Source organism: Chelmon rostratus, chromosome 17, assembly GCF_017976325.1.
Source record: "Chelmon rostratus isolate fCheRos1 chromosome 17, fCheRos1.pri, whole genome shotgun sequence".
NCBI classification, from domain to species: Eukaryota; Metazoa; Chordata; class Actinopteri; order Chaetodontiformes; family Chaetodontidae; genus Chelmon; species Chelmon rostratus.
This window is the reverse complement of record NC_055674.1, coordinates 9,400,903-9,417,752: the sequence shown is the minus strand read 5'-3', so window position 1 is coordinate 9,417,752 and position 16,850 is coordinate 9,400,903. Positions and strand designations below refer to the sequence as shown.

At 46.6% G+C, this 16,850-nt stretch overlaps 1 protein-coding gene across 2 annotated transcripts; it reads left to right on the top strand.

Moving 5' to 3' along the window:
• Positions 1–2,652: 2,652 nt before the first annotated feature.
• On the top strand, positions 2,653–15,915 carry cdc42ep4a (CDC42 effector protein (Rho GTPase binding) 4a). 2 transcript variants are annotated; one of them, XM_041957067.1, is made up of 2 exons: positions 2,653–2,836; positions 12,749–15,915. In XM_041957067.1, exon 2 carries the CDS (start codon positions 12,897–12,899, stop codon positions 13,947–13,949), a length of 1,053 nt encoding a protein of 350 aa, XP_041813001.1. In that variant the 5' UTR covers positions 2,653–2,836; positions 12,749–12,896; the 3' UTR covers positions 13,950–15,915. The 2 variants fall into 2 exon arrangements, with proteins under 2 accessions (XP_041813001.1, XP_041813002.1); XM_041957068.1 differs by lacking the exon at positions 2,653–2,836 and adding an exon at positions 10,861–11,050.
• Positions 15,916–16,850: the final 935 nt, after the last annotated feature.

Here is a 16,850-nt window from a genome sequence, read left to right as displayed (position 1 = left end):
AAATGAAATGTCAGTATAAATGACACTGACGGATTGTTAAATCTGCAAAAGTGAATGGATCATCTCATATGGATAATTGATCATTACACATATTATTACGATTTCTTAAGCATTCCCCGGCATAAAGTCGAGGATTGAAGAGGCGAAATCAGTCACATCACACCTCGTGTATATTTTATAGCCCAACTTGTTTCTGCAGCAAAACTAAAGCTCAGTTTTAAAAACTAAATATGACACATTGCTTTGAAACATGTTAAATAATTCTATTTTGTAACTCAACATTATGGTAATTCTTCACATTCAGTGCCACCATGACTATTTTTTACCTTCTGCCAATTCACTGCAAGGAGGCGCACAGATTCATCTTCTATTCACGCACACACACACACACACACACACACACACACACGCACACACACAGCTCCTCATCAGCAAATCTGTTACATTTTTTTACATTTTGGTTCAGTATCTCCTCATGGGACCGACTTAAACAGACTGCGTCCTAATTCTGAGGCGCTTGCTGGAGCGCATCAGAGCACATTTGCAACACAGCTAACGCATCTCGACTGGTGACTCCAAAGACTCCAAAATTAGGACAAAATCACGCTGGATGACGCAGAGGGAAGTTGGACGTTGCATGTTTTTAAAAAGTTTTGATCATCAAAGGGTTTTGTCGAGATGCACAAGTCCTTCGGCCGATGGTATTTCATCTCACAGACACACGAGCGTAACACATCCATCACTTTGCAGTCAGCCCAGACTTCTTCATAACAATCAGGGAAATGAATGTTATTCATCATAATGCTAGTTTTGTGAGCATGGTCAAAGCCCTTGAATGGGTTTGATTATAGGTTCCTGTCCCCTGCAAGGCAGTGTGCTGAAGTTTGGGCTCTGCTGGCCCATCTGCCGGCATCACAACAGCCATGTTGAAGAGGTACACAACAATTCTGGAGGGTCAAAGGGGTCCCGTTTACAATCTGGGAGAAACGTCAACATGTGATGGTCTGAGCATCACTGCACAGCAGATGGTAAAACCAGAAAAAAAACAACTAAAGAGTTCCCTAAATGCTCGATAGACCACAACTGAGAATGGACTTTTTGAAAGGTTCAAAAGCATCAAACATTAGCAAAGGGTCCAGCAAAGGCTGAGACAGCGCTGTACAAACTGATATACTGTGCTCCACTTAACAAAGCTGTCAAAGCTGCCAATGCAATACACAAAGCTGCAACAGTAGGAGACTGTTGTACCTCCTAAACACACATTTTTAATGTTCATTTTAAGTTTATGCCAGAAAAGAGTGTTAGAATTCATACTTTCGGTGCATGTAATAAAAAAAAGCAACTTATTAAAATTGTGAGCACAGCTTGAGTCTGGACAAAAGGCCACTGCAGTCAAGTTCTCATCATAAAGAGCCCTGTTCTCCCATCAGCTGGAGGGACAGAGCATACTGGGAACATAGCCAAAGGCAGGAAATAACTTCTGAATGTGTGTGATGGATGCTCTCCACGCAGCTCCGAGCGGAGGTTTTCAAGTATAGTAGCGTATGCGGATAGGCTGTGAAAGACAAAGGAGAATAGTTATTCTGTCCAGGTAGTGGAGGAGACTGACTTTTGGCCTTTGATAATTATCAGCCGTTCACACATTCCTTTCTCTTGAGCTCAGGCACAGCTTTGGGCAGTACCACGGCTGCTTCCCTCTCATTTCCATTGCAAAAGGTCCTAATGAGCAGCCACTGACAGAGGGCAGCTGATCATCCTGGAATACACAAGGTCAAAAAAGAAAAGAAAAGCATCACTCGCTCAAAAAAGCCTTTAGTGATCACAGAATGTGAGAAATCCACGAAACCTTTTGACCATCTTTCCTCAAAGTGTGAATAATTTGACTAAAGTTTGTAGGCTGTGACTTTAAAAGACAGAAAAGCTATTTTTAAACTTCATACTTTTACTTTAATCCCACTGACATGTGAAATCCTCATTTGCCTTATTGTAATTGTGCCAAATCTTGCTCACTTGAGGTGCAAAAAGATACAGAAAATTACATTTTTTGCATCAAAAGGCACATTGTTACTGGGTCCTATTGGCCTTGTTATCTCGTGGCTGTGGTTCTATTCTTCACGCACATTGAGCGAGATGTCTCCCATCGTTAAACTTCATGCACCCCATCAAAAATGCCATGTCGGGTGCTGCAGGAAGGATATCGGTGAACATGCTGGGCGCTCTCACAGAGGATGACCATGCACATTCTCCCTCTCAGTGACATATCACAAAGTCAAGTATGTTGAGTATAAACACGGTGCGTTGGCAGAAGGTTAACGCTGATATTTGCAATATAAATACAGCCTTAACTGTGGCGTGTTGCCTTGAGTGGCGGCACAGATGGCTTGGGAGCCAAATATAATTGAAAACATCTCGTTCAAGCTTTTGCGATGATTTATTCCCCTTGTTTCCCTTTTCACGCCGTGTCATTAGCGCTCATGACACAGGTGACCCCGCCTTTCAGGGCGGAGGGGCGGAGGGGGGGCCTGGGGGAGCGGCCCCACGCTGGCAGCCTGTGTCTTTAAGGAGCCATGTAAAGAGGGCGTGTTCAAGCGCACCGCCGAGGCAGGAGGCACCGCAGCGACTCACTGCGCTCCAGAGCAGCCGCGCCGCGTCCGAGGATGCGGTGACAGCGACAGAAACGCGCGTCTGAGCAGAAGAGAGGCCCGTGTGTGTCTGGCGGAGCTGTCTGGATTTCCGGGAGTCGCTCTGAGCGTTTCCCTCTCCGTTGATGAACGCGCCCCCCTTCCTCAACCTGCTGGGGGGGCCTCAAAGTGAGCCTTCATGAATGGGATGCTCGGTAAGTGCGTGCGCTTCTGTGCTCGCAGTTGCGCTTGAACCTCACCACACAAAGAAAAGGGAGTGTAATTATTAGCATTAATGCCGTTGCGTTTGTTTGCACTGCTCACGTGTTCATTTCACAGAGCGGCTTTATTCAGCGTGGAGCGCACGGCGCGCCAGGCAGCTGACTCTTTTGTGGTCAGCTGCTTATTGTTCTCCTGCCGTTGACCCACCCAGAATCAGAGCTTTATTGTTGTGTGATCGAATCATTGCACGGCCAGAAATGCGAGAGCGGACTGAGTGCAGTCAAATGGCCCCCAGAAAGAAGTATTTTATTTATTTTTTTACTCTCTCAAGCGTTTCTTTGTGGAGGTAATTACTGGTCTAGAATCGAGCTCAAACGTCTGCAGCCCCTCAGCAACAACACTGATTTCTTCATTATGGTATAGTGTAGATTTCTTTATGATAAGCTGATTCTGTAATGCTTTGAAGCTGCAGTTGATGCATCGATGTCTTGTTTTTTGCCTTTCACCAAAGGAAAACTCTCATAGGCCTCATAGTACAACAGATGCGCTTCAGAATGTTTAAAATTAGGCCAAACGTGCGTCAAGATGACGTTTCGGTTTGCGCTGGCGTGATTGTGATGCACAAACGCACGTTCCTCTCTGTACTGGTGTATTTTGAAACGTCAAGAGTGAGTGAAATGTCTCTGTTTGGTAGTAGAGGAACTGGAATTGGCACACATTGGCTTTTCCACGATCAGATGGCTGAAAGGAAACCGCACGCTGCACGCTTTCAGGCCCAGCATGCAGCACACGAACGTCCCGTTTGTCCACTTCATTACCCACGCATCCCAGAGCCTGTCCGCTTGGCAGCCATGTCCAGTTCGCTTGGCAGGGATGCCATGGTGGCGTCTGATGGAGCTCATCGGCTGGGATGATGTGGGCCTCTGCTCTGTAGGCCGCCGCTCCATTGCCCCCACGCTGATAAGAACTCCTCTGCAATTGTTTGAGGAGATAAGATATCAGAGGTCTCTGCTTGTGAGGTGAATTGAGTGGCTTTGTTTTGTACTCGCAGGTTCAAACACCACCTTTGACCCGTCTCGTCCAAAACGCGCAGAGGCCTTTTGGTGAGACGTCCTCTCGTCCCACCCAGACGCTGTGATGGATTTGGGTTTGATGACACAGCGAACAAGCAAGCCTCGTTGCCAAGATTTATGCGTCATAAGCTCGCCCTGTTTTGCTTTTCTTCTCAAGACGAGCCTCTGAAAACATTTTTAACCAGCCTGCACAGGTTCTACTTCCTCTCCTCTCTTAGATTACAAAGCATCTAATTGCCTGCAGGAGACATGTGTTTAGTGCCTGAAGGTGAAAGTTATCCTTCCTCAGCGTGGCGTTGGACACTGTGCCAAGCACTGTGTTATTGGGCACAGCGCGGCGTGGACAGCGTTCGCTGGCTCACGGCCCAGTAAACACAACCTGCTCAGAATTTAGTTTACAAAAGTGAGCGAGCTTGTGCGCCTCACTTTCATTTTGCAGATAATTGGCATGTGAAAATCCTTTGGCGGGGGTGCTGAAGTGCAACTTTAGTGGTGTAATTCGTGGCCGGCGAGTGTAAAGTCCTGCGTAGGTGTTTGAACATGTCTGCAGTTTGTGTGCTCGTTCGAGGCGATGTGTGTGTCCCGTCCAGCCCCTTCGCATTCCAGGAAATACCAATATAAACTGTTTTTTTTTTTTCCTGGAATGCCTCTGAGGATGGTTATAGTGAACATGACTGGTCTTTAGCAAAAGTAACATGTTGGGGTGTTGTTATTGCTGTTACTTACTACCACAGACCTGCAAATGTCGCATATAAATCCCAGCTCAGTGGAAAACGTTTTTCTTTCTTTCAGCAAACAATTCATGGACGTGTGACATATGGCGACAGTCCATTAATGCGCTGCCACCCACCTTTCTTTACGACCTTGTTGTCCCAACACGAAATTCTAACGCCGTCTCGTATGTCAGTGTGTGACCGCTGTGTTTGTTCCTGTGCCTTTTGTTTGGTGGCATTGTTTTCTGGTCTAATCCAGCATGCTGAACTGTGACCCGCGAGGCAGGGGTCGGCGCTGTGAGCTGGAGGAAATGCTCATTCTTTCCTGCCATCCGGCTTCCTCATCGCCAGTTGTACATATCGGATCGGAGTTGATCAGTGTGGCAGCAGACTAAATCATCATCTTAAAATTGCGCGAATGTCACGCTGGCTGACCAGAAGGCTGCCGTTTTTAGACGTTTTTGCCTCAGTTTGAACCGTTCTAGGCTATTTTATTTGATTCATACTATCCAGTAATTGGATATTAAATTCTGAAAGAGAACCCATGCACAGTGCACTTATTATCCACTTAAGAGTTAGTCAGCTGCCATTTGCAAGTCGAGTGGTTTCTTGTATTTTTAAAAAACAAAGTGTTTGACAAAAAGAGCCCTCCGCTGCTTGATAGCTGCTTCCTTGGCTCCTCGCCAGCCTGCGCAGTTGTTGCTTTTCTGCTGTTCTGACCCTATAATTATGGCACTCTCGCACTTTCAAACAAGATTCTCCGGATCCCATAATTTGCTTGCATTCTTTCCACCGAGGAGCAGCACAGGTCTCCACTCGAGGGTTTCAAAGCAAGACCCCGCTCTTCTTCTGCAGCTCTTGAGAGATACCTGGCCGGCCCGTCCTGGGCGATGACACGGGCGCCTGGGCCCGAGGCCCGAGCTGTCATCAGCGGTGACTCAGAAGATCCGGTCGCGTTCGGCCTCTCCGGTAATTAAACGCCACTGAACCCAAGGCTCCGCGTGTACTGATACATGTTTCATTTCGGCCTGTTGTTGAACACACAGTCCCAGCACTGGTCCACAGCCCTGTAGGTTATTAAAGCTGTATGTTGATGGAGATAGGAGCTGTGTTTGTTTGGTTAGCCTGTCTGTAATACAGTATGATGGAGGACAGCCTTGTTTACATTATGAGCGGCCAGGAAGGGCAGGCTGAGTAGATTTCCGGAGAGATGGGAGGGTTTGCTGCCTTATTTTCTCCCTGCCCTTCCTGTGAACATACCCCCTGACACACCAACACGTTTCTCTGTCACTGTCACGCTTCCATCATGTGTGGCTACGCCTGTGCAATCTGTGCTTTTGAGAAGCAGCGAGCTAATAGCTGACGCTATATGGTGATATTTGTGCATGAATACGTAGTTTAAGTGTGCTCTGAGGAGACGGGGGCAGTTATTTATGACCCGTAGCCGGTGGCTGACCCTGCAGGTCTAGCTGGACGGGAATGAACAATCAGGTTTTAGCCATGTCTCATTACCGAAAACCACTCAGAATAATGTTCAGTGGTTATTTCTGGCGTGCTCTCGTGCTGATACCGTCGATGTCAGCCTGCTTTCTGCTCAGTCTCTCTGATAATGTTGAGACACTCCAAAAGCCGGAGTGGTGCCAGTGTCTGCCCTCTCCCCGCCACCGCCCTCCATTTAGATGCCATGCCCAGCATGCGGATGACGCTGATGTCGAGCCATGCTGGCTGCAACCTGGTCGCACGTGTGCAACTTTTAACCAGATCGGAGAGGATAGCACAGAGCGGGAATATCAGTATCGTGTGTTGATGGGGAAAAAAAATGTTTAGCTCCATGAAAATGTTTATCGTGCGCTCGCCATTCTTGAATGTGTTGAACTGGGGCGCAGCAGTCTTGTCTGCCATTCGCTGGTCGCGTTGGTATTAAAAGCTGTTAGTTTTATCACAGTGAGGAGGAGAGGGAGACGGAGACGGAGCGCCGTGTCTGGAGGTTGGGTTGGCTGCAAACGTGAAAGAGACGAGTCATCTCCTCTTGGGTGTCGCAGGTCAGCTGGTGCACGTCGCGATGACTCACTGCAGCCTGTCCTGTCTGCCAGGAGCCTTTTCATTGGCTGTCAGCGTCTCTGCTCTGGTCCTGCTCATCATCCCTCCATCACTTTTCCCCTGCTTCTCTCTAGCTTGTCTGATTTGCTTGTTTAACTCAGAGATTCTTACAGTTGACCTATCGATGGTTACCGTGACACATTCAAGTTCGAGGAGTCGCTCTGTTAATGCAGCTGCCATGGACTGTATTAAGTTAACAGTCTGTTTAGGTGTGTGATCAATTCCCAATATGCGCAGTGTTATTTTTAAACACCGCTGTGTTCTTGTGAGTTTGTTCTTCCAATCAAAGCTGCTTACCTCAAATATTCCACTCACTGATCTCAGGATAGCTACAGATTTCGTGCTCACTGGTATGAATGGCAATTCAAAGACCTACGGGGACTTTTATTAACAGGAAAGCTCTAACAATTTGTTGTGCTTTGATCCTCGCCGAGCAGAATGTCCTGCTGGGCGAGGTGTGACATTAGCATAACAGATCGCCTCGCGCCGGCTTGCCGGCTATGAGTGGGGACAGCAAAAACACTGATATGTGAAGGTTTTTTTGGTTTTTTTTGCTGTCTGCGGTTGAAAAATACACTCAGGCTGGCTTTTTATCTTCTCCTGGCTGTATTATTCTTAGTTTTGGAGGAATTGTGCGAGTATTGAGGTGTTATATTCATCTTGTTATGATTAAGGGCGTTCAGAATAGTTGTGTCTCTGTCTGTGTGATTTCGTGACTAGAATTAAATGTCCGTCTAGGGCTTCAACTACTAATTATTTTCATTATTGAATCATCTGTGAACGATTTTTTCAATTAATGAATTAATTTTGATAATTAAAAAATGCTCCTGCTGTCTTATTTTGTCAGACAAAGAGCCCAAAACCCTCAAATGTTCAATTTTAAACAATATAAAACTGAGAAAAACGGCAAATCCTCACATCGGGCAACATTCAACAACCGTGTTTGGCATTTTTGCTTGAAGAAATGATCAATGGATTATCAAATGCGTCCGATTTTATCGACTTTCAGCTCTATATATGTCAAAGTCTGATATAACAGTTGGTAATGTAAGAAAAAAAAAAAGCAGACACACACACACGCGGGTCAAGGTTGGCATCAGCAGCGGCTGGTCAGGAAGTTCAGCCAAAGTGTGTTACCGTGCCATGACTTTTCCTCATCACTTCCTGCATTTCACAGTAACACCGCTTCCTCTTTTGACCACGGAGGATTCCCGCTTTGATCAAAATGAGCCCTTGGCTGTCTTGTTTCATTGGAACTGCACGGTGGAGAACGGCGTGGAAGATGGGCGGTGGGGCAGGAGGGCACACGAGACACCCTGCAGGTCAACAGCTAGATCTAAACCAACAACACTCCCGGTGCCCTAAATTGGCCAATTAAGCAAACACTAAATGTGGCTTTTATGCAAGTCAGGGGGGCTTTATTTGTATTTTCATTAGACCAGTGTGTTTTCTCATCCTGCCGTTTATCTCAGAGGGCAGCGTCAGCTCCGCGTCTGTCGTTCCCCGTCTGTGTGATTGAGAGATAATGTGATTTCCACTGTTTTTCCTTGGGCTGCTCCTTCCTAAATGAGATATTCAGCCCTGCTAACTGAGTTGCATGGCAGATACCTATCTTTTAGAGGCCACATGTCTGCTTAATTACTAGAACATGTGTGTGCTGGCGTATTGCTGGCCGGCTGTATGCTTCTTGGACTTCAACGTATGGGAATGAGTGAGATTTTTCACTGGCAAATGGGATGCGTGCAAATGGTGCGGTCGTCAGAGTGATTACCGGGCAGAGCAGTTTGAGATGCCCCCCCCCCCCCCAAAATGTCATTTCACCCTCAGGTCATGCAGTTGTCCATCCAGGTCAGTGCCTTCAAATGAGGCAGACAGAAAGCCCCCCCACCACTGCAGCAGCCACCCTCACCCAGACAGTAGAATACACACTGGACGAATTGAGCACAAAGAAGACGCATCAATACTCAATTAGTCAAATGGACCATTAGTCATGTCTGAGAGTGAGCTTGTGTGTGTGTGTGTGTGTGTGCGTGTGTGTGTGTGTGTGTGTGTGTGTGTGTGTGTGTGTGTGTGTGTGTGTGTGTGTGTGTGTGTGTGTGTGTGTGCGCGTGTGTGCGTGTGTGCATGTGAGCGATCTCTTGTGTATCGATGTCGGCCGGCCTTGCGTGAGAGAATTGACAAGAAGTGAAAAGCTACGCTCGTCTTCCACACAAATTCCCCAAGAGGTCAATATTTTTTTCTCTCATCTAATGTTCAGCAGGATGTCACACGAACACGTAAATTCACTCCTCTGATGCGGTTTCGCTCCGTTAGCCGAGACCTAAAGCCTCGAGTGATCTTTGAGTCATGGCTTGAGCTTGTTTGTTCACTTCCTGTTGTATAGCATCTCTCTACAGTGTTCAGAAATGAATGCAGCATTTCCTTTGAGATGCAAAATTCTTCCCGTGCGAATACGCTCAGATTTAGTGCTCCACTTTTCACCCCTTTCAGTAAAAGAGCCCATTTCTATTTACCTCCTTCCCGTGTTATTTCTGGGCTTTTCCCTCAGAAGAGTTGGGTGTGTATTTTCTTCCCACAAAGTAGTGGCTATAACCATATGATATTTAAGCGTATTTAGAACCCTCCTTGGACCCCGCTAGGTATTTATATTGATAATTGAGTTATGTGATGTGTAAACAGAGCTAACATTACATTCCCATGACATAAATACATTTGGGGGGAATGGGTTTGGAATATCATTTACGCAAGCAGATGTGAAAGGACGATAGACGTGAAGCAGCGTTGGCGACAGTTTGGAAACGATCCCAGTGCTTAAAGTTATCACCGCGTGCGTGCACGCCTGCATGCACCGCTGCTTTTCACTCCGCAGCTGAGAAATGCCACATCATGGTCTGTCGTCTTCAGGATCACATATCAGTCAGGGGGGCTCAAGGTCTGTTGGCCAAGTGTGCAGCGTGTGTTTGTACACGGTTTCCGCTTTTGCCGCCCAAATGAAACAACGTGGATGTGCTTCATTCGCCCGTCCCGCCTGTTTCTGTCCCACATTTTGCGTCTCTGCTGCAGCCAGACCCCGAGTGTTGTGAAAGCCTGTTTATAAAGTCAATCCCCCCCACCGTGACCCCGTAGTTCCCACGCTAACTGCTCCCTTCTCAGGCCCTCTTCCACTTTTTTCTCTTTTTTTTTTTTCTCCACGTGTACACCCACACGTGCATGCACGCACCCCTTCACAAAGATACACGAAGCTATAAATATAGCAGGGCTGTGAATCGGGTTTGGTGTAGCTGCTGAAGGCCTGTGCTGAGCTTCTGGATCTGTTTTAGATCCAGCAGATGAAGAACCCATGTCCTGGCAAAGGGGGCGTCATTGAGCCTCTCAGATTGATCCTGGCCCGGGGCGGGGGTTGGAGGAGTGGGAGGTGGGCTTTCACCATCTCCCCTTCTTTCATCCGCTGGTTGTTTTTCCCGGTCTGTTTATGCCACCCAGAAGCAACCGCTCAGAAAAAAAAATCTTTGTGTTTTTGGCTGGGTGTGAATTATTTCCCCTCGTTCTATCCCCCAAAACAAATGAGAACATTCAGCTTCAATAATAAATATGCTTCTGCGAAAAAAAAAAAAAGGTTTGCTTATGTGTTTTTTGGCACAAAACCATTTGAAGTTCATGGAAAGTTTTCACATCGTGTCTAAGCCTCAGTCAAAAATGCTGCAATCTTGCACATATTTCTTTCTCTTGTGACAGATTCTTCTATTTCTTTGCTGAAGCTCTGAAACATGTTTTTGTTTTTTTAGGAATTTCCATTCTCACTAATAAAAATGCATGCAACATGGATAAGTAAGATTGATTAAAATTAGTAAAAGTATCAAATAAAAGGGATATGAAAGGGGTAACAGGGTGCATTGTCTGAGCTCTTGGTTGACACAGAGGGAGGTCATGTGCTGCACGCTTTCATGAAGCCTGAAGCCTCCTGCAGCCGCAGACAGGAAACGCTGTTGCTTATAGGAGGGTGTTTCCATGGAAACCGAAGCAGGTGAGGGCATTTACAGGAAGAGGAGTAGAGGCTCAGCTGGCGGAGACAGGGGGGGTGGAGACAGAAGAATGAGGTCAACGCACTAAAAAGCCTGTCACATTAAACAGCCGAAATCTCCCCACGGCACTCCCACCAAGAACAACTCCGAGTTAAATATCTTTTGAAGGCTTGCCTGCGAGAAATCCAAAGTCAAGGTTAAGTCGCTGGCTGTTTTAATGATCTTCCAGCGTTACCGTGAGCAAACAAAGAGTGCGGCGCTATGTGCAGACCAAAGAGGTGCACAGTCAAGGCGGCAAGGTAAGCAGTTTCTTCCTCAGGCCGGCTTGCGTGCAACCATCGAGATTTTCCACCCACATGTGAGAGGCGCGTGTGTTTCTGATGTTTGCCTGCAGAAAGTGCTTGCACCTCACTTTGCAGACCACCGTGGCAGCGCTCGTTTGCACTTGTAGTTTTATATGTTGGGATGTGTCGCTAATGAGACGGCACCTGAGGTGGCAGCGGCGGCGGCTGGCTGGCAGCCCGTGGTGAGGCTTCCTCTGTCTGTGCTGCATGTTTCAATAATGCAGAAACACGTTTTCTGTCAACCGCCTGTCGCAAACCTCTCAGGGCTTCAACACTGTTGTCCAAGAAAAAGAAGATGGCGAGGGAATATTGCATCTCATCTCTCTGATCACAACTTCATGTGCATTTGTCAAAACAGCGCTTCTGTGACTGTTGAATAGCATTCCCAGCTGAGAGGGGTGTTATTATTCTCTGATGTGTATATAATTGATTTTTTTTTCTGTGACTGGAATATTAGTGTTTCGGTCACATGCTGTATGTTGTGCAAAGTTGAGCCTCGAACCAGAAAATCCCTGGCAGCTGTCAGCTATCCTTCTCCGATTCATGTCGGTCTGTGGTTGGTGTTTTGCTCTCAATTATAATGCAGGTTTGAAGCAGAATCCTGTGGTGTTCCCCATCTTTTTTTTTTTTTCCAGTGCATTTCAGAGGTCATCTCACAGAGATGCTGCTTATCATTACAACGCTGCATAATTGATAGCTTCAGCTCCCAGTAATTAGTGGATCGTTTGAAATTCCTAGAAATGTTTTTATTTACTTGATGGGATTTAACAGCCAAATGTGAAGATTTTGCACACAACGTGAAGTGGGAGTTGTGCCCTTACCCTCATTTGATTTCTCGGTTTCTTTTTGACATCTGTGAATATATTTGGCATGGAGATACTTGAGGACTTGTTTTCTGTGTTCAAAGTTGCTTCCAGACATGGTTTCATGTCTCTTTTTTGACTGTGTTAAACCTGCATCCTATTTTTCTTTTCTTTTTTTTTCTTTTTTTTTTACATATTTTATTGTCTAAATGACTCAGAGGTACAAAAAGCTTAGCAACTGGTCCAGTAGATCATCAGTACATGTGAAAATATTCTAGCTCTGCATGCTGTTTTCCTCGCTGCCTCTCGGATGCCTGACCACCCTCTCGCTCCTCTCACAATATTTTGCACATCCGACTCTGTGAATTAAGGTTTTATTTTGCCCAAGTTGGTTATTGTTGGTGGAACAGTGGAAAGACTAACCAAGATGGTTTTGGTGAGTTTTATTTTGTTTCTGTCGCGTTTGAATGAATTGTGTTTCACAACAATCTGCGAGATAAAATGACTGTTTTTGTCAATGGAGTCTGGTGGCTTGAAGGAGAGCAATGTGACGGCTGTTTGTGGTTAAACAAAAAGGATTTTACTATTTTTGTGGACGTACTTTGAGGCTGCAGTTGCTTTCAAAGATTATGTTGCAGCCTGTTTTGCAGCTGGACTAATTCCAAATCCTTTTGTACCTATTAGTCATTTAGACCCCAGAATATGTAAGAAATGGGAACCCAGGTTTAAAAATGCTGGACTTACCCTTTAAAACGCCTTTTTTATTTAAATAGAGGGATACATTTTTCAGCAAAGTTAAATTGAAGTAAATTTGGTGTCATTTATTCTGTTCTGTTTTTTCATTTTTCAGGTTCCCTGGCTGACTGCAATTGAGAACCGTCAATATTCATTCCAAGGTCTCTGACAAGGATTATATTCAAGATTCAGAAGCTCATTTCATAGCCTGGCTGCATCTTTGACTACCTCTTTGTGCAAAACAAAGCTACTAATCAGCCGCCATGCCAATCCTAAAACAACTAGTGTCTGGCTCCCAGACCAAGCGCCGCTCACGCATGGACCTGACCAGGGAGATGATCAGTGCTCCGCTGGGCGACTTCCGCCACACCATGCATGTAGGCCGCAGTGGCGATGCCTTTGGAGACACCTCCTTCCTCAGCACCCGCTCGGGGGAACCTCCCCCAGAGACCACATCCTACCCCAGCTCTCCCAGGCCGGGCCTCCTGTCTCGCACCTTCAGAAGCAGCAAACGCTCCCAGTCGGTGACCCGAGTGGATCAGCAGAGAGACAACACCCTGATGGTCCCCGGCGGGTCCCCCACCTATGTGAAGAATGCCATGTCCCTGCCCTTCCTCAGTGATGGGGACAGAGAGGACGGCATGGTGTCAAAGAGTTTGTCCTCCAGCCCTTTAAAGCAGCTCGCGGAGGTGGATGGGAGAGGAGCGGCCGCGGCTACTCACTTCCTGGAGCTGGAAGAGCGAAGCTTTGGTGAGCTGACGGAGCTCCCGGAGACCTCACACCATTACGGGGGTGGCATGAAGCACGCCGAGTCAGTGATGTCCTTCCACGTTGACCTGGGGCCCTCCATGTTGGGTGACATCCTCGGGGTGATGGAGAAGGAGGAGGACGACCTTGGCTACGAGGAGGGCAAGAGCAGCGAGGGCCGCGCCTCGCCGCCACTCAGCACCCACGGTGAGGAAGAGGATAGCGTGGAGAGAGAAAAAGATGAGGATGCGGTGGAGCAGATGGAGGCAGAGGAAGAAGAGACTGAACTGCAGCAGCAGGCCTGTATGCATCCGGGCAGCTCCACCGATCTGGGGCATGAGAACGGAGGGCCCTACACCCCGGAGTATACTCCTGAGACTCGTCCCAAACACTTGCAGCATCTAGACAGCTGCTCCATGTCCAGCTCTGGCTCTGCCGCCCTGGATGAGAAGCCAAGCAGCCAGACCTATGCAGGAGATACAGACAGCGCCACCTTCAGTGCCCCACCAGAGGAGGAGAGCAACTTCTCCTCTTTCTTGGAGGATGAAGACGATGAGATCCGCGTATGAGATCCAAAGCCTTCTTAGAAAAAAAAAAAGGAAAAAAAGGAACAAAAAAAGGGACAGATCTGGGAGGAGTTTTCGTGAAAATGGCAAGTCCTTTGACAGTGTGGATTTGCACTTGAAATAAGTCACTGGTGTCGGGTTCTGTGGGAATGGAACTGTGAAGAAGACGGAGGACTCCTGCTTTGTACAGTAGGTCTGCAAGGAGAGAGTGACTGCCGCTTTAGGGCGAGCCCAAACTCCATCTGTCAGAGAGCCTTACCCTTCACTTTCTGTTTGTCTGTCAATCTGTCGCTCCCTTTTTGAACACTGAGGGAACCGACATGGAAGAGCAGCCACTTTTTAAATATGGAACATTCCAGAAGTAAGCAGGGAGGACTGGCTAGAAAGAAACTTTTGTAGGAAAAACACTTTCCAGAACTGAAGATCAGTTCACGCTTTCTCCCTCTCTCCCCCCTCCTCTCACCCGATGTGTGCTTTTTTTCATTTGCTTTGTCTCTTGTTGTGCTTTCTCTCTCCGGCTGTGGGACATCATGCCTCTGTCTCCACAGGATCACTGGGAGGTATCTTGTCACAATAAAGGGGCCTGTGTTTGGCACTGCAGTGTGAAGCCCTGCCTTGAGCCTCCTTCATCTGAAACTCAAGTGCCATAGATGTGTCGGAGTTTTCTCCCTTGTGTAACTCAGGGTCCTCGCGACGCTGCTCAAAGGCTGTTGTTTCCTGCTGTGAAGCCGGACCACAAAGCCCAAAACCAAAATTCTCCTCTGTTTTTATTCCCCTGCGAGCACCACGTAGGCTTCGACTCAGCGTCAGTTTGAGAAAAGCAGGGTTGTAAAGCTAATGGAGATGCGTTGGCCTGCATTAACTATGACGCCTGTTGTTACTACAGGAAACCAGAGGTGTGAAGAGAAGCGTGTGTCACTCTGGAGATGGACTGCACAATGCGTTTGCTGACTCTTTCCCAGCGATTAGATCATTTCTTTCACCCTGACGCATAAAGATGATGATTTTACATATTGAACTGACACGAACAGGCTATCTTCCTCCGACTAATCTGTCTATTCAAGTTGATGCAGAAACGAGCTTGATAACCACTTCCTTCCTTGTTTTTTTATACATCCGAGCAGCTGCAGTGGTGCAACTGAACCTTGTAAAAGATGTTGATCCTCATTAGTCCAGGGGCTGCCTTAATGTACAAAACAGTTTCCACTACTATTTACGAGGAGGGCTTTAGGGTACGTGTTGTGGGAAAATCAGTGCACCAACATGCACAGTTAAACCAGACACTACTAGTATTTGATGTTTAATGCCTGTTGTTGTTTTTTTTTTTATATATTTGGAAGAGAAAAAAAATCTTTGCTATGTTTGAAGAGTGGATGAAAAAGACACAGCCAGCAATACATGCAAGAGCATTAAGAAAAGCTATTTTTATGCAAGTTGCATAGTCATTGCAGCTCCACTGTATCTCTTGCATCATTAAAAGCTGTGGCCAGAAGAGCCGGAGCGCAGTCGTGCTGATTGATTTCGCTGCCTTAACGGAAGCTGACAGATGTGCCAAATCATAATTTTAGCGCCAAAAATAATTTCAGTCGCTCAGAAGCTCGCTCTTTGGAAGGGCCTGTCAAGTCTCTCTGTCACTCCCTTGTCTGTGTGGGTAATCACTGTTGAATTTCGGTTCAGGCTGAGTCTCATTTCTGAGGTTTAAAAAAAAAAAGTGTTCTAAGGTGTGATATCGTGCAGGAGGGAAAAGGAGAAGAATTTGCATAACTGGATATTTCTATTTCCAAACACTACATGATGCGTTCAAGGTCATTTCTAGAGTTTAACAATGTTGTGCGAATGGGAAGTGTCTTTCTGTATAATGTTGTATATTATGCCTTACTGTTGTCTCCTTCACTGTATATTTACAGCCTTTTTTCTGTATTACCTAAAATAACCTATATTTTTCAATAAAAGAAATCCTGAACATCTGAACAGCTGCCTTTTTTTTTTTGTGGCCATGCATCAGAAGGTAACGCAGGAGAACTGCTACTCAATCAGCAGCGTTAGCAAAGGAATTCCTTGAGTGCCTCCTCTGTTTCCTGTCACTATTCTTTGGCTCTCCCAGAGGAGGAAGGAAGGAAGGAAGCAATCGAGGCCTAGTTGGACATGTCTCTTAAGTATTTACTATACAAGCTGGAAAAGATGTGATGACTCATGAGTAAATGAGTGTATGTGTTGGTGAGAGAGAGCCATAGAACAGCTATATTCTCATCAGTACAGATGTAGGAGGGGTGAAAGATGGATGGAGGAAGGTGCAGTTTATTATGGAGAGCTGCATCCATTAACAGCGATGACAGGTAATTCTTCTCCCTGCTGATTGGAGGACGGATGAGTCTGGCAACCGCCTTAGACCAGGGTCCTGCTTGTCATCATGGACCCAGAGCTGCTCTGTCACTTTTGATTTTGCAGACCGCACTTTGGCTTTTCACACGCCAGCGAGCCCCTCGCCGCCCGGTCAAAGTTCATTGCGCTCTGTGCGGTTAACACCGAGTGCAGGCAGTTCAAGGTCTCACCCTGAGTCCCCCCCTCCACCCTCCCTCACGTCGAAGCTGCATGCTGAACTCCTTTCTCCTTTGCTGTTTTTTTTCCATTCAATCCTTCATCCCCACTTCTGGGGATGTTTAATCTCCTTCCACTTTTTCACAGTCACATTATACTTGCATCTGATCTGCCAGAGGGCTGGAGAAAGTCATTATTCTTACACTCGTGGTAAAAACAGGCCATTTATATTGATTGTTGTGGTCAATACAAACCAGTGGGGCTATTGATCCTACTTTTCTCTGTATACAGCCGTTACTCTCTTTCGAGATTGTTGGATTTTTCTTGTTTGTTTCTTTGAGAGGGGAAAACTAAATCTTCTCCAGT

What these genes read in the sequence shown, in the direction of transcription:
- cdc42ep4a (XM_041957067.1), top strand. Translation starts at nt 12,897, where the DNA reads ATGCCAATCCTAAAACAACTAGTGTCTGGCTCCCAGACCAAGCGCCGC.